This window comes from Labrus bergylta, chromosome 15 (assembly GCF_963930695.1).
Source record: "Labrus bergylta chromosome 15, fLabBer1.1, whole genome shotgun sequence".
Taxonomy (NCBI): Eukaryota; Metazoa; Chordata; class Actinopteri; order Labriformes; family Labridae; genus Labrus; species Labrus bergylta.
The window spans coordinates 23,846,027-23,868,107 of NC_089209.1; the positions used below are offsets into that span (position 1 = coordinate 23,846,027).

General features: G+C 45.4%; 1 protein-coding gene across 1 annotated transcript in view; it reads right to left on the bottom strand.

Moving 5' to 3' along the window:
- The window catches only part of mdn1 (midasin AAA ATPase 1), a 62,469-nt gene that overhangs the window by 19,223 nt on the left and 21,165 nt on the right, over positions 1–22,081 (bottom strand). The window contains exons 30-67 of the mRNA XM_020652622.3: positions 21,879–22,011; positions 21,659–21,789; positions 21,081–21,219; positions 20,716–20,830; positions 20,258–20,518; positions 19,954–20,151; positions 18,034–18,242; positions 17,797–17,919; positions 17,501–17,698; positions 16,473–16,580; positions 16,151–16,339; positions 15,948–16,037; positions 15,602–15,865; positions 15,248–15,512; positions 15,003–15,162; positions 14,103–14,219; positions 13,785–13,993; positions 13,558–13,706; positions 13,156–13,355; positions 12,744–12,967; positions 12,451–12,564; positions 12,017–12,146; positions 11,172–11,278; positions 10,941–11,074; positions 9,903–10,069; positions 9,449–9,569; positions 9,052–9,265; positions 8,643–8,883; positions 8,427–8,550; positions 7,715–7,879; positions 7,415–7,629; positions 5,193–5,580; positions 4,627–4,739; positions 3,542–4,220; positions 2,085–2,246; positions 1,165–1,447; positions 845–1,074; positions 258–353 (exon numbers count right to left, since the gene is read on the bottom strand). Of these exons, the coding sequence (XP_020508278.2) occupies positions 258–353; positions 845–1,074; positions 1,165–1,447; positions 2,085–2,246; positions 3,542–4,220; positions 4,627–4,739; positions 5,193–5,580; positions 7,415–7,629; positions 7,715–7,879; positions 8,427–8,550; positions 8,643–8,883; positions 9,052–9,265; positions 9,449–9,569; positions 9,903–10,069; positions 10,941–11,074; positions 11,172–11,278; positions 12,017–12,146; positions 12,451–12,564; positions 12,744–12,967; positions 13,156–13,355; positions 13,558–13,706; positions 13,785–13,993; positions 14,103–14,219; positions 15,003–15,162; positions 15,248–15,512; positions 15,602–15,865; positions 15,948–16,037; positions 16,151–16,339; positions 16,473–16,580; positions 17,501–17,698; positions 17,797–17,919; positions 18,034–18,242; positions 19,954–20,151; positions 20,258–20,518; positions 20,716–20,830; positions 21,081–21,219; positions 21,659–21,789; positions 21,879–22,011 (7,165 nt within the window). The remainder of the gene's footprint in view (positions 1–257; positions 354–844; positions 1,075–1,164; positions 1,448–2,084; positions 2,247–3,541; positions 4,221–4,626; positions 4,740–5,192; positions 5,581–7,414; positions 7,630–7,714; positions 7,880–8,426; positions 8,551–8,642; positions 8,884–9,051; positions 9,266–9,448; positions 9,570–9,902; positions 10,070–10,940; positions 11,075–11,171; positions 11,279–12,016; positions 12,147–12,450; positions 12,565–12,743; positions 12,968–13,155; positions 13,356–13,557; positions 13,707–13,784; positions 13,994–14,102; positions 14,220–15,002; positions 15,163–15,247; positions 15,513–15,601; positions 15,866–15,947; positions 16,038–16,150; positions 16,340–16,472; positions 16,581–17,500; positions 17,699–17,796; positions 17,920–18,033; positions 18,243–19,953; positions 20,152–20,257; positions 20,519–20,715; positions 20,831–21,080; positions 21,220–21,658; positions 21,790–21,878; positions 22,012–22,081) is intronic.

Here is a 22,081-nt window from a genome sequence, read left to right on the forward strand (position 1 = left end):
ATTAAACTGTTGAAGTGAGACCCAACAGATGAACAGGTGTTACTCCACGATGTTATGGACAAAGAAATGACAGCCCTGCACAGAAAATGAAATCTGTCCTGGAAGTAGTTCAGCTGGCTTCAAATGAATTACTGAGAACATAAACATCTGTTCCCAGAGGGATATATCGTCTATCAGACAGTAATAGACGATGGCTGCTGACGTTACACACTTATGTTATCCTACATGCTGAGGGGTTTCTTGCACACCGAGCTCACCTGTGCTTTGCTGAGCAGGATCTCCAGACCGTTGAGGAACTTAGCCAGAGGACTGGCCAGACTGAACGTCATGATTCTCTCTATGACCACAGTGAGCTGGAAAAAAAAAAAACAAAGACACAAGTTTACCAACTCCTGTGGGTAATAAAGCAGCAGACATGTTTAGATCAGTTAGCTGCTCAGTCTACAACTCACAAACCAGTTACTTTTATTATTCAAGCTAATCGAATGGAAGCGTCTTCCTGTATGATCATGTACAACTGAACACTTCTACATGATCACTTTGGATGACTACTACAAATTTAAAATGATTTAGACTGATCTTTAAATATAAACTAAATCAGATATGGAGTTACTGTAAAACTTCAAATAAAAGTCCATCCTATCCTTGAAATTGGACCAGTCCCTTTAACTCTGGTGTTGCTGCACGTTTTGACAAACACAGGCAGCTCTTAATTGTTGCTGTGCATTTATTTACATTTTTATTAGTTTGCAGATCAACAATATATTAACAAGGGGGTCTCCCCACGGTGCAGCAGGTTGGCAGACTCATACAAAGCTGGACCGGGTGTTTGAAGCTCTCTGACCTGTACGAGTGCTGGGTGCTCGGGCCAGTCGTCCAGTCTCTGCTTCACTGCTACACTCAGCTGCTCGAGGACGGGCAGACAGAGACGAGCCTCGCTCATGTTGGGCTGCTGGTAGAAATCGTACGGCCCCTCTGAGGTGACAGACAGACCGCCTGCTCCCTGCACTGTGTTCTGGAGGAGGGAGGAGAGCAGCAGCTCACTGCCGCTCAGCTGCTGGTCCAGATCAGAGTCTGAGAAGAGAAACACACAGAGGTCATCGTTTCTGAGATGGTAAAAAGAAAAGATGAAAAAGTTTGGCAAACACCAAAAGAAACACTGACCAATCAGATGATAGAAGCGAGACATCAGAGGGGAAGCGATCTGATAGGAGGAGACGAGGGCTGTGATGTGTTCTTTGCTGTGATTGGTTGGTTTGGTGCTCTGGTACCACAGTGACTGAGCGTACCCCAGACAGAGGCGCTGGTGGATCTGGACCACTGTGTTCATGGAGGCTGCAGACAGAGAGCTGCTCTCACTGGACTCCTCCTGCTCCTCCTCCATCTCCTGGAGCTCAGAGTCTGCTGGAGCCTCCAGACTGGGCTGAGACGTAATGTCTGCAAAGTCCTGATGGAGAGAAGAAATATTTTTTAAATCTAAGACAGCAGCAGCATGAACCTGCTGTTGAAAGCAAAGGAAACATTTTGTAGTAACATGACAGGAAAGGCTCATCACGATAGCAGAACTTCCTTCAGTGTGAAATCACTTTTGACTTTTAGTTTAAAGTTTGATTTTGACAAAATGTGTATAATACTTAGATCAGTGGTTCTGGACTGGTCTCAACCAGACCCCCCTCCTACTCCTTCATGAAAAATCGTGACCTGAATTTCTGATTTTTGTTTTTTCAACTTTTATTTGAAATATAAAGTGGTGCAGTTTGGACCTCAGGTGGTACAAAATATCTGATAATACAAAGAGAAAGAACAAAACAAACATGTTGAAAAAAAAAAAAAGCGCTTCATGAACTTTTTGCCCAAAAACAATCCAGGCACACATTCCCGACCCACTGTAAACACTCCACGACTATAGACTAAATATGAATGTACAAAGCCTGACTGTGTCACCCATCTGTTCCTGCAGGGGGTTTGGAAGCCGGTGGAGGGCTCCATGCTGGAAATCCTGTCTCACCCTACCTTTCAGTAAACCTAACGACAGGCTGAGAGCTGGAGCTGAGGCGGGTTGTAAGTCTCTTCTGTGTGTTTACCTTGTTGAACTGAGGGAAGAGTCGTCTGAAGTCTCTCTCCTCCTGCTCGTCTTCAGTCAGTCCTGAGCCGTGCAGTCTGCTGCGGTTACGATACAGACTGGCCTCCAGCTGTTCTCTCTCTCTCTTCCTCCTCTCCTGCTCGTCCCACTCGTTCACCAGAGCCTGAAGAACATCACGTTACAGTCAGAAACAAACTCTTCTTCAATATAGTGGTTAGAAGGTCATTTAGGTATTTTTAAACCTCTGGATTATTTCAGAGAGCTAGCTGAGTCAGCAGCCACAAAAAAAGGCTGCAGCGTCCACTCCAAATCTTGTTTTGGTGAATAACAGGTCACATGGTACTTCTAACTACAGACATGTTAATTCAAGAGTGAGACTCCTTTATTGAGGGCAGAAAACGTCTGAATTATTTACTTTATTTAAAAGCCATCAGCCTCCATATTTCACAGGTAAACTGATCGACTGCTACCTTGACTTTTGTTAGTGTGTGACTTTGATGTTTAAAACAGTTTTTCTTAAACAATAACCATTCCTGCGATGTTCTAACATGTAAGATTGTCATAAATGTCAAAAGTTTAAAGGTGACATATTCTCCTCCTCTTCAAAAAGTTTAAATAAGTCTCAGAGCTTCACAAAACATGTGTGAAGTTTCTTGTTCTAAATCCACTCTGATCCTGTATTTGATCATGGTCTATAAACCCCTCTATTTCAGCCCTGCTCAGAACAGGCTGTTTCTGTGTCTGTACCTTTAAATATGTAAATGAGCTGTGTCTGACCACGCCCCCTCTAGGAGGGCTGGGGTGCCCAACTGTTTACAGTGGAAAGGCAGAACTGTAAGGGAATTTTGGCAAACTAATCTTTATAACAGGAGTAAGTAAGAGCAGATAGATGGAACTGCTCCTCACTTGTAGCAGTTGTATTGACATTGATGTACTGGTTTATTGTTTTATGACTATCCTTTGATTTATCCATACTGTAGGGGTGTGTTCTGTATTTAAGAAGCAGTGTGAGCTGACTGTCTAGAGGGAACCATTTCCAATATTTTCTCTGCATGATCACTTTATAAAAGGTTTTCCAGAAAATAAATCTCTCTCACAGAACAGGGGGCAGAACAAACACCTAGCTGTGGGAGTGATGTCATGAAGGGACAATCTCTGTGTTAAAGGGGTTTGATGGCTTTGAAGGGCGTAATTTTTAACAAAAAGATCTCTGTTTGGATCATTTCTGTGATGTAGTCAAACACTTAAAGTAACAACCTGAGCCTGTCAGGGACAAAAACAACAACTTGTAGCAGATTCACTATGATTACGTTTCACTGCTGCAGGATGAGACATTCAGGAGCAATTCAACTTGTTTTTACACCTATTAGTTATTCATGCATTAAAAATATGTTAGGATATATCCCAGGTTGAAATATAACAGAAGCAGTGGATCCAGGAGCAGCCTGCAGCACTGACCTGACAGATGTGTCTGAAGAGGCTGCGTGTCTCGGTGCTGAACTCTCCTGTGGTCATCGAGTGACACTGAACGTACAGCAGAGCGTTCAGGAGCAGCGTGGACGACTGAGGGACCACATGATCAGAGTCCTTCTGCTGGGGGAGGAGCTTCACGAGGCCGCGCAGAACGTCCACACAGGACCTGGAGCAGAGGAAGTCTGCGCGGGACAGGTACGACGGCAGGCTGGGGGACAGGGAGGGGAACGCCAGCAGGCAGGACACCAGTTTGGGCAGACCGGGTGCAGGTGTGAGCGTGGAAGCGACCTGCGCAGCCACCAGCCTCATGCCGTGTCTGAGCAGGAAGATTCCAGTCCGAACAGGTCCGACCACATCGGGGTACAGGGGGTAATCCTCGCGCAGCCTCTGACAGAAACGCTGCTGGGAGTTCTGCCACACGGCCTCCTCCTTCAGCAGGCCCTGCACCGCTGACCTGGACTTTGTAGAGGTGAAGGGGGTCTGCAGGGCCTTCAGCAGGTGTGACAGCAGGTCTTCCACTGCGGACGCCTGCCCGATGCTGCACAGGTAGTGCTGCAGCTCCTGGAAGAGACGGCCGTACTGAGGCTCATGAGGACGACAGGCCTGCTTCCTGGAGAGCTCAGCGATCTGCTCCTTCACCTGCTGCATGCGGATCCACAGGTACCTAGGACAAGAAGTCCAAAACACACGGTTAAAAGACGGATTGTCACCTTAAGTTACTCACAGCATCATGTGTACACTCAAAGAACTCTGGGTCAATGTTATCACTCCTCCTCTCCATACTGATTATTATCCCTTACATTTATGTGCTGTGAACTGATTCTGAAGTCTCATGTTACTCGATACAATATCAAAATTTGGATATGACTAAATGATACTAATGATGATTTCAGTGTTTCTCACAAATTGTACGATTTAACTTCAATTTTAAATTTGCACATCCAGAATATTCTTCACATTCAAATGAAAATAAAAGGTAAAAATATGTCATAGCACAGTAAACCGTCTCAGAGAAAACTCTTGAAGTTGTGGTCCTTTTGGAGGTGGATTATCACAGGATGGTTTCTGACCTGATTCTGGGATGCTGGAAGCCGTCGATGATGCTGCTCTCCTCCAGCTCGGCTCCGGTCATCAGCTGAGACGAGAGACTGCGTCCTCTCCACTCCTCCTGCAGGAGAGCCAGCTGCAGCAGAGACACACAGAGGAGCACGTTCAAGATTCATTTAGCCAAAGTCAAAGCTTCAAACTGCTTCTAATTTTCTCTTTACTGTTTGTAAAACAAAGTCATGAGATATGTATCTTTGCTTTTTGTCTGGAAGTAGGACAGGACTTTATTTTCTTCATGTCATGTATTTTTAAAATTCTGCCAGTTTCAACAAAAAGACACGTATTCATAGGGCATACTTGTTGTTTAGCTGTAATGTAGTCCATGGGGAAAATTTTACAAATTCATAATATGTTCACCAAAAGTTCTTGATGCAGCAGAAATCACAAAACTCTGATGATAAATTATTTTCTGTCATTTATGAAATATAGTTTGTGTAATAAATTAAACATATAGTTATGTTAGGATCTACTTCTTTACATTTTGAAAAAAGAAAAACAGGTACTATAACGAACACAGGGAGCTTCTGACCTCCTGCTGAGCGTAGTTGAGTTTGTAGGCTCTCTTCACAGCCGGGTCAAAGATGGTCTGAGGGGTCCACACTTTGATCTGCAGCAGGCCCATGTTGACCCAGAACAGCCCCGAACGGGCGGCCGTGCTGGAGCCCTGGACTTTGCTCTGGACGTACTGCTGCAGGCAGGTGATGCAGGCCTCCAGCAGCCCCGCGGGGAGGAGGTTAGGGGGCAGGAAGTCTCTGAAGATGGTCTGGATCTCCTGAGCTCCTATCAGAGGGTCGGGGTCCTCCACCAGACTCTCACAGCTCTCCATGTAGCCCTCCTGCAGGCTGGGGGGCAGCAGGTCCGCCATGCTCTGCAGCTGGCGACGCAGGACGGCGCCCTGGAGCCTGAAGTCTGTCGCCCTGAGGAGAGGAGGTCAGCCAAAGCAGAAGATATTAATGATTGTGGAGAACATTTCTGATGTTTATTCCTTTTAAAGAAACTGTGTCAAAGGAACCTCCTGTGTGTGTACAGAGAGGAGGAGAGATAGTAAAAGTTTGTTCATTCATTTATGATTTTTCTACCATTAAGTGTCTTTACCCCACTGTTGGATGTATGTTTGTGCTGCAGTTGTTTACAGTAGATTAGGAATTGGCTAAATGACGATAAACTTAATTCTAATCTCTTTCAAAAATGAAATATTTGCTCTGTGTCGAGCATAGGTCCATATTACTGTTTAGATTTACTTTCAATATTTTCTTTTGCTCTTTCTTGTTTAGTGATTTATCTTCTAAGGCCTTGTGTTTCCGGGTAGAAAAGTCCTGCAAGTCTGTCCTGTCTCTATGACAACAGTCTGTTGACTACAGCTGCTGTATGACCGACACAGCTCTGTTACTTCCTACTGCATGTTTAATATTTGAGGTCGCTTTTTTTCCTGATCAGAGAATTTGGGTACAAGACACGATCCAAAGGAGGAACCATTTGGATAATAGCTTCGTCCACAGCACCTTTCTGAATAGTTGAAAGATTTTCAACTTGAGCGCTCTGAGCGGCCGCATAGAAAAGGCAGAGTGCTTGAAAAAAGAAGCTGGGTGTTGCACTTTTTGTCCGGGCGGTCGCCTGCTGCTGCAAACGCTCTTTACTCTTTGAAGACTATTTAAAAAAGACGCGGGCACTTAGAAAAACACGCAAGGTGGACACTTAAGGCCTAAGGCTAAGGTTAGGAGGAGAGAGTAGGAGACGACATTCAGCAAGGTCGCTGACAGGACTGTAATGGGTAGGCAACATAACGTCTAGGTTATCTGGTGCCAATAACTAAATAAAGTTTTAAAACGATTTGATCTCTGTTCATTTACTGATCTATCTTATCAAAAAGTACCAAAAGTAAAAAAAAAAGCACTGGAGACCTTCAGTGATATTTTTAACCAAAGACAAAAACCTTGTCAACATTTCTGTGATGTTTTTGTGCGATTAATGTCGAGGTCAGACTACACGATATGTGTGTCAGATTAGACGATCACAGAGTCATACATTTGTGACGTGACTTGGCCAACAAACATGACAGACTACATCTTGGTATCCGACCAATCATCACAACCGACGTTGGAAGGAGGAGGGGCGGGGCTAGACGACAGCCGATTGTAAACAAAATAAAAACTGTTGTTGACAGAGATCAACAAGCTTGTCTTTTGTCTCGTAGTTCCATCACGCAGCACCAACTTCAACAATATTCTCTGTTTTTTTAGTTTTTTTAACACTTTTGGGCATGCAGAGCACTCTGTGCTCTCATTGGTCAGCATCACTGATGTGACAGAACACACCATGGAAGGCATAAAACATTTATTTTTTTTAAATCAAACATGCTAGGCTTCCTGTCTGCAGGTCATGAAGCGTCCTTGATGTGGTATTGATTGTTGTTCACTGACACACTACATGGGATAAAATGATCGATTTTTGAGGTCGAAGGTCAAAACCTTACATCTGCCGGATCGGGCTATAATCGTGCTTATAACGTGTAGTCTGACCTCGGGTTATGACAGTGTGCAAGAGTTTTTGGTTATTACAACTAAGAAATGACCGTGTACCGAGTGCCTTGAACTTGTGTTTCTGTTGCCATGGTATCAACACAGGTGTCAATATCACTTGATATCTACTAGTATAAACTGAAGTTAAAATTCTGTTGTTGTGACAGCTTTATCTACTTAATCTTGTTAACTCGTTTAAATTAAAAATGTCAACCGATCAGTCAATCCATACCTGAACTCAGTCAGAGCAGGGACGGCCATGTTGTCCCACAGCACAGCAGAAACATCCTGCAGCTGCTGGATCCGCTCCTTCCACTCGCCCAGGGTGACACGGGAGAGAGAGAGGAGGGACGCCCCCGACGGCTCCCACCGACCTCCAGTCTCACTGCTGCTGAGAACTCCCAGCATGCAATGCGACCACACGGCTTTGCTCAGCAAGGCTGGTCCCTAAAAAAACAAAAAACAGAGAGGTGAGTGAAACTCTGATGATCAAATACAGAGAAATGAAAAGGAGACGTTTGAAGATCGGTACTTTGCTGTCGGCTCCGTGGTGCAGCTTCAGAGCCTGACGGGTCTCAGGTCTCAGCGGGTCCCACTTCAGCCACAGGTCGGGGTCAGAGGTCACACTGCTGGTCCACAGGGCGGACAGAGCCTCTGAGAGGAGCTCACACCAAACAAACTGCAGCTCCTCAGACGGCTGCAGGACAGAGAAAAGCTTTAAATCATTGTTCTTTATTATTAAGACTCAAAAACACTCAAGACTGGATCACATCTCCCAGTTCACTGAAACATCCCTCAAAGGCTGTGATCTGTAGGCTTCATATTTTCACATCATCTATTTCTAATCTGCATAAATTACATTAAAAACTGCATATTCGTTATTATGCACAGCGACGCTTAAACCTCCAACCTAAGTCATGCAAATCACTTTTTCTGGCTGGAAAAGCTTATACTGATGAAGATGCTGATGTTCAGGAAGGTGATTAGAATTCTCAAGAACAGCTGTTGTTGCTCATCAACAATATATTAACTTTTATTACTTGAAAATAAAAAGTGCTCTGCCTCTGGTCACTTCCTGTCCGCACCTGTGTGTCCAATCAGACTTAAAGCTGTTTGTTTGCACTTCCTGATGATGTTTCCTCCTCTCTAAATTCTTGTTTGTGTTGTTCTTACTCTCTGATGTTCGTCGCTTTGGATAGAAAGTGTCTGATAGGTGAATTGTAGAATTGTGTATTTGTACTGACCCTGTCACTGCTGAGCTGGAACCAGAGCGGCTGCAGCTGACTGACGTTCATCGGTGTGGACTGGAGGCAGAACCGCAGATGTCTGGAGAGTTCTTGACGTAAGCTTTCCTCAGCCTCCGGATCTCTGAAATTCAACAGCAAGAGTTCATAAAGTGTTTCTAAACCAGACCCTGGGAGTATTTCTGTTTTGTTCAGGAGACTACAATGCATGTTTACCCAGGAGAGAGAGCGAGGTGCAGCAGGTCGGTGCTCAGTCTCAGCTGGTTGAGGACAGCCAGCTGCTCCATGAGGGGCCAGAGCTGAGCCCTGCGGCTGAGCTGCTGCAGCTCACCTCGGGCCAGGTGAACTCCCTCTGCTGGCTCCTCCTCCTCAGACGAGGGGCGGACCTCCAGGAGACCTCTGGAGGTCATCTGACGCTGCTGCTGCTCCACACTCGACACCAGCCTCTCCAGCACTCCTGAGGGGAAGACATGCTTTAATAGGAACAAACTGATTGGCCTAATAGTGGTTAATAGTGGTTGATTTATGAAAATGATTGGTATTCAACAGGCCTGTAAACTTCACCAACCACCACAGAGGCATGTCAGGAGGTTAAAAAACAAGTTTTCGTATGACACAAGCTTACCTGACGTGTGTGGATCCAGCTGGTTGTTTGCCAGCAGGACGAGGCCCCACGCCTCCAGCAGACTCTCTTTGACGTCCAGCCCGAGTCCGGCACCCTGAAGCCGGACCAGCTCCTGCCTCAGAGGACTGGAGGAGCCGTCCAGCCTCAGGTCGCTCACATCCAGAGCTTTACTGAGGAGCCTGAGACGAGACGCACACTCAGCCACCGACTCCAACTGAGGGAGGAAGTGAGACTTTACATTAGATAATGCTGTAAATATTCAATGTTTGATGGACTTTAGAGTCTTAGTTTTGATTCAGTGACGTTAAGAAGGTTAACCAGAAGAAGCTGATAACAAGTAAATATGTGTAAAGACGATGTTTCACAGTAACGGAGGGCTAATGAGGCGTCTTCAGACCTTGAACGGCAGAGCTTTCCCCAGTGTTTTCTGGATTCCTTTCAGAGCTGTGGCCACAGACACCGGGGTGGACAGGACGGTCTGGATGGCTGCTGAGACCGCCTGCAGCTCCTGCTTACCTCTGGAGTAAAAACAGAAACAAAGAGTGATGCAAAATACAAAAACTGTAGAAACTGAAACATAGAATATGTCTTAAGAATTGTATAAACTGTATTAAGGTTATCAACATGTATACTGTGCATCAATACTTTGATTCTTTTAGATAAGATTATAGATTATAACTAAATTAAGCAGGTTTGCTTGCCCAGGACGTCATATATTGTTGCCATGGTTATCGAAACAGGTATCAATAATGTTAGATTTTTATTAGTATCGTATTGAAGTTTAACATCCTGTTGTTTTGATAACTCTATGTACAGTAGTGAGGATGTAATGTGGAGAGAAAGTGCTTTACTCGATGGAGGTGTCGTTGTCTCCCAGCAGCAGCTGGGGCAGCCGGAGGATCAGGTGTTTCTGAACCCACTGCCAGTGCAGAGACAGCACAGAGATGCCCTGAGAGTCGGCTGGCAGCGTGCTGCACACGTCCCAGAACCGATCGAGCCACTGCAGCAGCTGCAGGATCTGAAGATACAAGAAAGCAAGAGAGAGAGAGGGGGGACACTTTGAAGATCTATACGAGCTATGATCCACCTCTGAAGATATAGAGATCATTCATGGATTTACAGTCATTCAGATTTTCTATCATCTAAGAGCATTGTGTTTATGTTGTAGAAATCAACCTGTTATATGTGTTGGTAACGAGCTTGAATGTGAACGCAGTTGTACAAAATTGAATTAAAGGAGCCAGACAGCCCGCACAGAAGACCACACACACACACACCAGCTGTTTGTTGAAACGATTTAACAGACACAGGATCTCACAGAAACTCCTGTCATCATCTGTCCAGACCTTTTCCTTGTCAGTCCTATTGTGTTACGTCTTGAGACTATATAAAGACACTTGTGTTGTTGCCATAATGTCACAAGCTGGTCTTCTTTTTCTGTCTCAATATTTCACTTAGCTCAGCTCTGTTGGAGGCAGCTTGAGCTGGATTAGTAAATATCCAACATGTTTGATATTTACGATTCCAGATCGGAGAGACTCGATCGGAAGAAGCAAAAGAATCGTCTTGACACCACAACATCACACTTGAGGATCATTTGGACAGATAATCGGTGGAGACACTATGGGCACTCATTTCAGCAGCTGTAGCAGCATTAGAAATGAAACATGGTGCAGTGGTTAGTGTGCACACCCCATGAATGGAGGCTGTGGGCGGGCGGCCCGGGTTCACATCCCACCTGTGGTTTCTTTCTCCCTGATTTCCGACTCTATCCCCTGTCCTATCTGTCCATTAAAGGCACAAAAAGCCCAAAAATAAATCTTAAAAAAAAAAGAAAGAAATCAAACATGGAGATGCAAAGTGCCAGAGTGATGAAAGTGAACTCTGACCTCGAACATGATGTGGTCTGAGATGTAGGGCTGTCCGCTCTGCACCGCCTGCAGCATGAACGAGTCACACAGGTCGAAGAAGGCCCGCAGGTGCATCAGTACGGGGTGGGGCAGGTGACCAACATCCACAGTGCCTGCTCAGGGGAAGAGGAACACACACTGTTGAAGTCTGAGTGACACACAGTGCAGCTCAATGTGGAGACATATTTACACACAGTGTGCCGTGCATACCTTTGCTGAAGGCCGTGGCTATTCTCAGAGCGCAGTTCTGAGCAGACAGGTTGATGGCACAGGTGCAGATGACAGACCTCTCCTCTCTGTCCATCGTCAGGACGATCCTGAGACACAAAGTCCACACACACGTGTATGAGTGAAAGTTAAAGAAAAGCTAAATAGTTTTAAACATTTGCATCATCTTTTCCTTTTGATTGAACAGAAATTATTAGCATACTAACTTGTTCTACACCAATGTTAATACAATATCTCCAGACTGGAAGGAGGATATGTTTATTTTTTCAATTTTTTTCTAGGAATGTTGACTACATTGGTAAAAGTCGGCACCATAATGACCAGTTGGTTAAATTAATTATTCATGCATTTTTAGGGCTGTCAACATTATTGCGTTAATCGCCCTCAATGAAGGTCAGAAAATAATGCATTTTTAAGCTATTTTGTCCCTTTAGGCACACTGTAGGTAAGCCTTCGTAATGTCTTCCTGTAGTCACAGTAATTGAAAAGAAAGACGAATTTCAAACATGACGTTATAAATGTGAATAATCGCTTTTAACTATCGAAATTCAGCGATTAATCATCTTTAGCATATTGAGCCTGTCGTATGTAATGTGCTATATAAATAAACTTCACTTGACTTTAAAATGTACAGCCCTAATATTTTCATATCTTGGCCCTTGATGCTGGTCTAATGTTATGCTTTGACTGCAATACTGTCGCCTGCCACTAGCTAGAGCTGTTGACAGAACCCTTTTTCAAACGGCTTTTTTTCGCTAAAGTGCAGTGACTCAGCTCAGCCGTCATCACGTCTTTGTACTTTCATATTCAAGGAAAATATTCAGCACCTGTTGGCCACTGCATTCAGCGCCTCCAAAAACTCGGCGTATCTCTCCTCGTCCTCAAAGTTGCACTTGTTTGCCAAAATATCGAGGTACTGCTTGTTCCATCGCATGTCCACCAGGATTCTGTATTCATCTGGAAATAAAACAGAGGATAATACTTGTGACAGACACTAGCAGGAGGCGGAAACGTGAGACAAATAATTGAGACAAAAAGAGAGAACATGGTTTGGCAAATTATTTGCCTTTAAAATAACATTGGGGATTGAAGGTCAGTTAATAGTGGAGGTTAGTTTTTTGATGAGTGTGAACCAGGTTGAGTTGAAGTGGGTTGTTTTGTGGTTAAAGGTGGTGGATTATTATTCTAAATGTCTAATACACAAAGGATCCTACAGAGAGACCAGGGACAGTTACTGCTTTCTCTTTAAAGCCATGCTCACCTATGTTGTGAGGCTGCAGCAGCTCAGCAAGTGACTTTCCTTTTTCAGCAAGTTTACCACCAAACACGGCCTTGAGAGCTCTGTTTCCCGCCTCCACCTGGACCAGAGCCGGATCTGGAAGAGTCAAGAGTGACACTGTATTAAAATCTAAAATACCATACAAAACAAACTATTTGAATATCTGAAAGGAGAAATTACAATATACTGTAATTTGAAACATTTACTTCGTTAACATGTTGTTTGTTAAAAGGATTCTATTATTTCGGTGTGTTTGAAAATGTCAGGTTACAAACCAGGGATGTGTTTGTAGCTCTTCCCGAGGTGTGAGAGCCAGCTGCTGCGGAGGATCCAGTCTCCGTGCGACGCTCTCTCTGTGAGCAGTCTCACCGCCGTGGGGATCAGTCTCAGAGCGTCTCCATCCGCCAGATCCACCACGCCTCCAGAGAACACCTGGCCTTCATGGACCGCACTGCTCTGCAGCGCCCTCTGCAGGTCACTCAGACTCAGCGGACGACTCCTGTGGGTCAAATATTTATTTTAATGTCAACACTTTTGGGAAAGGCATTTTCATTGGTTTGATATTTTGTTTTCACTTTTTTTAACACTGTGTTTGTTTTGTTTGACATCAAATATAAGTTTTTTTCTGTTGAACATTTGAAAGGTCAGGCTCAGTTCAAGTCACATATTCAGTGATGTGTTGCTCACCGTCTCCCCTGCAGGCTGAGGGTGTTCAGGCAGAACGACAGGACCTGTCCGTCTCTGAGCACGGCCGAGAAGCACGAGTCCTCGGTGGAGAGGAGAGCTGAAGGGAAGCCGTCGGGCCAGACCCCGGCACACAGCAGCCCGCTGCCCCAGTCCTCCGTGTCCAGGATGGATAAGTGCTGCTCGATCACCTGCTGGGCTTGCTGCAGGGGAAAACAATGCACCTAAGTTCTGTCATCCGATGACTGTTTCAATCACAGTCAAAAGAAAAGCTGGATGCAAAGAACTCTGACTCAACGGCCTTACATATACAGATACTGTGTATACAGAAGCACAGGCAGGTATAAAAGAGACCCATGTAATTGACCAAGAGATTAAGAGGGCTCTTTAAGGGGGTGTTGATACCTTTTGGTTGGCAGTGGTGCGTTGGCAGTGCGAGTAGGCCTCTCCACATGCATGCTGCAGGGCGCTGGGTAAATCTACACCTCTCTGCAGCTGACAGGACAGCAGGGTGGCAGCGTGGAGGAGTGAGGCCAGCGATGAGGCCGGGGAGTCTGAAAGATAAAAGATGGTTATTGACTCTGCAGACTGACCGACAGTGTAGAACTTTATTATTATTATTCAGTGTTTACCCCAGATGGCAGATTTGATGCCTTTGTGTATCTCAATCAGCAGCTCGCACACACAGTCCCCGGTCACCCCCGCAGTGTGGAGCAGGGTCTTCAGGTCCAGTGAGTCCCAGCAGACCCCCTCATGTTCCCCTGGGATGTAGATCTCCACCCCTCTGTTCCTCATGGCTCTGGAGAGCTCTCCGTGCACAGAGTCCATGGTCAGGAACAACCTACACACACACACACACACACACACACACACACACACACACACATACACCAGCTGAGCGGGGACTTCTTCAATGACTCAAACTCAAAGTTAAGAAGATCTAGTTTTACCTGAAGTTAGGGTGTGGGGTGATTTGGGGGGTCTTCCCGTCTATGACGCCTCGTTCGTTGATGGTGAGAGACCCGCCGGGCTCCAGCAGAGCATTGAGACGATCCAGGACAGAAGCACTGCACACAAAACACATCAGTGTATATTAACACATATATATATATATATATATATTCATATAAATATAGAGGGCTTTTATGGTCTGAAGATAGTTGTTTTAACTCGTAAGATGTCTCATCATTTACAACTATAATCACTTTGCTTCTTTAAATGATGTCATGGCTACAATGCAACAAAGTGTTTTGATTTGTCAAAGCTGAAACTCAAACATATCGACATATATAAGCGGCACAATGGTAAGTAAAACAGAAATCACATCACATGCCTTCTCTGTACACCAGTGATGCTATTCTAAAATCTGAAAGTTCACTTAATTTGAGTGCCTGTGAATGTATGAATCATTTGGTTGTGGGTTTGTGATAATCAGCTGTTTATGATTCTGATCGCTCTCTTTTGAAGCAAGAAAGTCAGATTTGTAATAGTAAAGTACTTAATTTTCTACAAACCTCCACACGGTCATGTGTGTAAGTATGAAGGAACAGTACACTCTATATCTGTTTCCACATCTTCACTGCTGAAAATATCTAGATAATGACAATATTTTCCTTTATATCAATGCTATGTTGAACGTGTAGTTTAACAGAATCACAATATGAACTAAAGAGTGGAGAACAACATACTGATGAACAGAGAACGTAATGCAACCGTTTAAGTGTGGAGTAGTGGTCATGGGCAGACACTGACAGTCAATGCACTGACTGAATATATAGACATAACTCCCCCTCCCATTGGCTGGAGCCGAGTCCTCCAGGGAGAATATCCTGCTGTGCGCTTTTTCTGACCTGCAGAAGTTGACGTTGTCCATCAGCAGCCAGTCTCCGGCCTGCAGAGCTTGAACCAGCATCCCGTCCAGCCACTCGAAGCCTCCGTTAGTCCACCCGTCCTCCAGCTGAGCCAGGCGCTCCTTCAGCAGCGTGAAGTCCTTCTGCAGCTTGGACATGTCTGCAGGAGAGAACACATTCATCAACACAAACTCCTTAAAGAAACGCATCATTGAAGTGTGTTTGTGTGTATTTGAGGTCGTCACCGGTGAAGACTTTGAGCTTGGTGTTGAGTTTCTGCAGCAGCATGATGATGACCTCCAGCTTGTTCAGAGCCTCCGAGTTCACGGCTCCTCCGCTCCTCTGCAGCCCCTCCTCCTTCAGCCAGCGACAGAACAGACCCCACGTCTGCAGCAGGAACTCTGTGTCCTGCACGCCAACGTCCAGAGACATCAGGCCACGCCTTATCACCATGGCAACTATGTAGTCCACGCTCTCCAGCACCTGTTGCCATGGCCGCATAATATCCAGCTGGAATAAGGAGGAGGGGGGAAAGTGTTGAGTGAAGTTGTCTGATGTTTTTAGATGATGACAAAGGGGGGGTCAGAGATGGTGGTTACCTGTTCGAAGCCCCCCAGCAGCTCCGTGGTGTCCATGGCACTGTTCATGGCCATCACCCGGAGCCGGTGTCCCGTCAGCAGAGCCAGCAGCCTCACCAGGCTGGTCTTCCCGCTGGCGGTGGGGCCGACCAGTATGCTCATCCAGCCCATCTCCACGCACTTCATCAGGGACTCCAGGGGCCGCAGCGCCTGGTGAGTGATGGACAGAGGAGGGTCGAGGGCCACGGGGGCTCCGCCACTGCGCTGCAGGACAGAGAAGCCCACCTACAGGGGAGGAGAAACACTTCACTCGTCTCTTTAAGTCTATAAAATGTTCAGGTGAAAATCAGGAAGTGTTTCTACAAACCTGCAGGTTGAGCGGAGTGATGTGAAACTCTCTGGAGCCGCTGTAAGGCTCAAAGTCCTCCCCAAACACCTTCCTGAACACGGACAGCACCTGTAGGGAAAAGCGGAGGGGGGGGGGGGGGGGGTAGATTTAACTTCTTAATAAGATGAAAACTAAAAGGAAAAAAGTCCCATAAAAGTAAGAAAGTTATAAATATGCTGTACCTGAGCTTTGTCAGCCTCCGTCCTCATCCTGTCAGCGTACACCAGGGCCACATGCTGACCCGGGTTAAAGAAGCCCGGGGATTGGTCAGCCTGCATCAGCTGACACCATCGAAACATGTCCCGCAGGTTGAACTCCCAGGGGCTCCCTCTCTGACCCCACCGGCGCTCCACACACACTTCCTGAACCAGCTGATGGAGGGAGGAAAACCTCTTTTAGTTACAGATTTAAACGTGAGACACAATCCCTGATAGACAACCTGCCAACGGGTTGAGTGATCGTTTCTCTTAGTCAGCAGTTTATTAGTTTAAAAAAGAAACCTACCCTGTTACTGAACTCCACCATCTTAGCGATGATTTCTTTATCAATGTTGGGGAAAATGGAGTCTCCGATGAACTCCATGTCTTTGTTGGTGAGCTGGTCCACAAAAACCTGAGAACAAAAGGTGAAAGTGAGGAAGAGCAGGGATGAGAAAAGATCACAGCATGAAAACTGGTAACGTGCTCTTTAAGTCTAATCAAAGAAATCCAGGATCAATCTTTCAGTTTTTTTTATTTGGTATAAAACTACAAAAAGTGAGAAAGTTTTAGCAGGTTGAAAGATAAAATAAAAGCTGAGATCCTTCGCATGTTAATCGAGTCCAAAAACTATTTTCTTCAGTCCGGCCTTTATATAGTACTTTAAAATGTTATGCCTATTTTTATTTACTATGGACTCCCTCTTGCTCTCCACCTTCAACAAATCCCTACAGACTTTTCAACATCGCCTACAACCTCCAACACTCTGTTTCCATCCTGCGGCTCTTACTTTACTTTTTCATTATTTTCTCTGTGTTGTTTTGTTTTTTGTTTTGTTGTTGTTCTATGTTAAGCATCTTTTAGTATTCAGAAAAACACTTAAAAAGTCTAATGTATTATTATTAGTATTTATCAATATCACTATTCTACTCTGACACTCTAACAACAACAACATCCACTAACATGTTTTTCCAGCTTTCTATTTTCTTGAACCGTTTTAAAGACAAAGAAGAAGAAATTGCAGAATGATTCTCTTGGATCAACTCTCTAAATATTTAAAAGCAAACAAAGAAGTAATTAGAAAGAAAACGCTAAAAGAAGAGAAAACAATTAGGACTAGACTTATCAAACAGATCGTTCCTACTCTCCCTCGCCTCTTAAGGTTCCCCCAAAGAGTGATCGTTCCTGATTATTGCTTGATCTAATTTTTAAGACACTCCTGGAGAGCAATGGTAAGAATGATCCATGAGAGGATCTTGAAAACCCAGAATCACTGAAAGAACCTTTTTTATTAAAGTTTGTATAAAAGTGGAAATCACCTCGGCTGCTGCTTACCTGAGTGAATCTGTTGAGGAAGGATTTGGGCAGCCCCTTACGTCCTCCGCCTTGAGTGAAAGGATTCTGGCAGCCGAAGATTTTAGTCTTCTCGTGCTGAACCTGGAAGCTCATTCCCAGTTCAGGAATGTAGATCTCTGCTCGGTGATCGAAGCAGGCGTTCAGACCCTCCAACACCGACTGAGAGGCCAGGTTCAGCTGTGGAGACACAGGTCAGTTTAATCCAGCAGGTTATATCAGCGTCTTCAGGGTACCATTTGTCTTAATGAAGAAAACATGAAACTACTGGTTCTTACCTCGTCCAGGACGACCCAGTGTCCTGCCTTCAAAGCAGCCAACAGGGGGCCATCTCTCCACGCAAACTCTCCTCCCTTCCCGCCCTCCACAGGGAGATCAGTCCCAAACAGATCAGTCACATCCTGCCAGAGAGGAAACGTCATCAGTACCAGAGAGTTTAAAGCTTATTCAAGCCACCAATGTCTCGTATTAAAGGTATGAACACAGAGTTACATATTACAAACGGAGAGGCTTACCGTCTGCTCTGACAGGTTGATTCTGACCAGCTGGTTCCCCGACGCTTTGGCCAGCGCCGACACCAGACTGGTCTTCCCCACGCCGGGGGATCCCTCCAGCAGCACGGGCCTCTGCAGCTTCAACGCCCGCAGCAGCCTCTGAGCATTCACTGCCGTGGTCCCCGCCGCCATGGCGTAGTCGGATAGGTCCCGACTCTCAGTCCGAGTCCCTGTGTGCACAAACAGAATGCAAAAAAACTGATTATTTAAAGCATAAGAAGAAAAAATGCATCCAATCAAACGTTACAGACGTATGTCATAGTGGTGTGATATCAACTCTCTGTACTCAGAAGGATGGTATATACCACTCTCTACTTAAAAGACAAACCTGGGATTTAAACCTGAGCTCCTTTTTGACACATTTTGGGTACAAAACACTTTTTGATGTAGTCCATTGGATTTGCTGATTTTGTGTCAGTGTGATGGCACAAGGAAAGGTTTTCTTTAAATGTGTCTGAATAATCCTATTAAGGATGTGCCATTTGAGGCCAGACATGAAAATAAAAAGATTCATTCATTCATTCATGCTTCAGTGAATGAGCTGTAATGCCTGCAGCATCATCTTTGTGGACAAAAGGGACACATTTTCCTTTTTCTATACAGACTGGAGCTAGCTGTCAGTCTCATTACCTTTTGACAAGAAGAAATAAGAAAAGTGGTTTTCCCCAAACCTCTTCAATTCAATTCAAATAACTTTATTTATCCGTTAGGAACTTCATATGTGTAAAAGAGCATCAGTGCACTTACAGCTAGACACAAAAACACACACACATCAAGTTGCTGTATTAAAAGCATGATAAATAGGTGACAAATAATTGTTATGAGCAGTTAAAGGAGTGGTGTTGACATGGCTCGATTAGTCCCGAAAGTGAGAGATCTGTATCTGTGGCCTGAGGGGAGACGGTTGTAGAGATGGCAGAGTGTGTGTGTGTGTGCTGTCTGAGGCTGTGTGTGTGTGTGTGTGTGTGTGTGTGTGTGTGTGTGTGTGTGTGTGCTGTCTGAGGCTGTGTGTGTGTGTGTGTGTGTGTGTGTGTGTGTGTGTGTGTGTGTGTGCTGTCTGAGGCTGTGTGTGTGTGTGTGTGTGTGTGTGTGTGTGTGTGTGTGTGTGTGTGTGTGTGTGTGCTGTCTGAGGCTGTGTCTGATGCTATGTGTGTGTGTGTGCTGTCTGAGGCTGTGTGTGTGTGTGTGCTGTCTGAGGCTGTGTGTGTGTGTGTGTGTGTGTGTGTGTGTGTGTGTGTGTGTGCTGTCTGAGGCGCTGTGTGTGTGTGTGTGCTGTCTGAGGCTGTGTGTGTGTGTGTGTGTGTGTGTGTGTTGTGCTGTCTGAGGCGCTGTGTGTGTGTGTGTGTGTGTGTGTGCTGTCTGAGGCGCTGTGTGTGTGTGTGTGTGTGTGTGTGTGTGTGTGTGTGTGTGTGTGTGTGTGTGAGTGTGTGTGCTGTCTGAGGCTATGTGATGTCCTTTTAGTTTTGTTCTCCTGTTGGAGATACTGATCAATGGTTCCTGCTGCTGTCCCCTTATGGGTTTGCGATGAATGTTTGACAGAGACCCAAGCCAGACTGTGATGTTGATGCTTCTTTATTGAAGTGAACCTGAAGGCAGATAAACTGGGTCTCAAGAAACAAAACACACCTCAGAGCCAGAGCTGCTCTAAGGCGCTGTAATGGAGAAGCTCAGCGACATCACTAACAATTTCTGGAACAGATGGTTTAAGATGCTGTGAGGTTTGAAAGGTTGGTTCATGCAAACAAACAAAGCTTTACTCTGAAAGGTCACCAGCTGACAGTATGACATCACAGATTTGATTTATTTCTTTTAGTGTGTAATTTACAGTTTCCTGTTGTGATATGACTTTATAAATCTGTTAAGAATCACTGCATGACGTACCTAAGGCGATGTAGAACGGGTCAATGCCGAAGAAGTCCTCCCCCCACTGGGGCTCCCTCTGCAGGCTGCTGTCGTACACTCTCAGGGCGTCCAGCATCTCCTGATCCAGTTTGGTCATCTTACCGAGCCGCTGCTGCAGGAAACCCAGACACAGCCTGCGAGCCAGGAGGGCGCTGTCTGCACACGACACTGTGGTTCCTGCAATGAAAAAAAGAGTCTCACATTAGATTCATTTAAAAAAAAAAAAAAAAAAAAATCCTTTGACAGTAAATCTCTCTAAACTCAAAACAATCAATCAGCTCACCAGAGCCGATGCCGTCTATGTACACCAAACACGCAGCGTGGATGAAGGCGGTCACAGTGTCCAGTCTGAGGTCCCACTCGGCTTCTTCTTCATCCTCCAGAGCCCCCATGGTCATGAAGCCGTCCTCGTCGCGCTCGCACACGGCGTTCATGAAGTACACCCAGGACAGGATGTCTCTGACGCTCAGGATGCAGCGGCGGCCGAAGTCCTGCTGCGTCAGCCACTCGATAAAGTCCAGCATCAGCTCTGCGATGTCGCCGCCTGTGTTTCATACCAAAGAAACCACGTCAGTGCTATCCTCTATGTAGTTACACCATGTAGGCAAGGCCAGTTTATTTGAGGTAAAAAATGAAGTGATCCAAGGTGACACCAATCAAACATCACTCAAACATCACTCAAACATCAATGAAGTACAAAGCAGCTTGTTTTAGAATCTGCTCATCTCAGGGCTGATGTACCGTCGAGGGAGAGTCCTGAGCGCAGGTTGTGTTGGACGATGTGAACCAGGTCACCGCGGTTGTTGCTCTGAGGACACCAGATCTCTGTGAAACGGTTCCTGAGGGCGGGCGAGAGCTGTCCAAGAGCAGACACACACACACACACACATTAATCAGTCTCCATCGACACAGATCTGTTTTGTTACTATCTAAACACATTGGAGCGATCTGTATTCACAAACGTTAAGTAGAATCAGTTTCTGCAAATACAAAACTGTGTCTTTTGAAGGCAGCAGGACACATGAGGTTTTTTTTTCTTTTTTTACAAATATTATTATTTTCTTTTAAACTCTTCTAACAGCAGAGACATGTTTTGTTTAAAGTACCTCTTTCTTTCCAAAGTCTCCTCCGGGGTTCATGGTGGCCACCAGACGGAAACCTCCAGTCGCTCTGATCATCTCCACGTCGTCGTCGTCTCCGCTGCCTTTCTCTGCCAGCACGAGGGACTTCTCCGTCTCTAAAACACTGAAAACAAACACAACACACTGTAAAGGGCTGTCACCGTTTGATACGTGTCTGTCCGTGTTGTGTATGGACCAACAAGTCGTGTTCCTGTGGAGTGTCAGAACTCAAAAGTGCTAAATACACAGAATAAACAGACATACTGAAATGTACAAAGAGTTAACTTTATGACAAGTTGAACTCAGAGCCCGAAGTCTCCAGCTAGACTCGTCTCCTCTGTCGACCCCTGGTGGTGGAACGAACTACCAAACTCCATTTGAGTGTCCCCTCTCCCAAAACACACACAGCTACAAACCCAAAAAACTGACTCACCATACATTCCAACACCAACACACTGGTGTATGCTGAGCCCACAACACCTCATCACTATGGCGATGGCACCCCTTGATGTTGTGCACATAAGTTATCATCTAACTTGCAGATTCCTCTCCTGCATGTTTACCTGTTGAGTCTCTCCAGCACCGAGTCGTCTGCCAGAGAGATCTCATCCATGAGAAACACTCCTCCTTCCTTCATGGCCAGAACCAGAGGACCGTCGTGCCACTGAAACAGCCGGCTGTCCTCTCCAGCAGTCTGCAATAAAACAAAAGAAACACACACTAAATGTAAAAGTTATTATTCTACACGTTTATGTCAGATATTTGCTCTAAAGGCTCCAGTACCTGATGTGTGTGTCTGACGGGTCTCAGGCCTCCCAGGAAGTCGGACGTCTCCATGTGAAGGTGACAATTCACAGAGAAGAACTTTTGTCCGGCCAGAGCCGCAAACAGCTGGCAGATTGTCGTCTTTCCACAACTGGTGAGGGGACACAGAGAACGTAACAAATGAAGTGAGTTATCAAGGTGAAACCCCAGAGCAGATATTA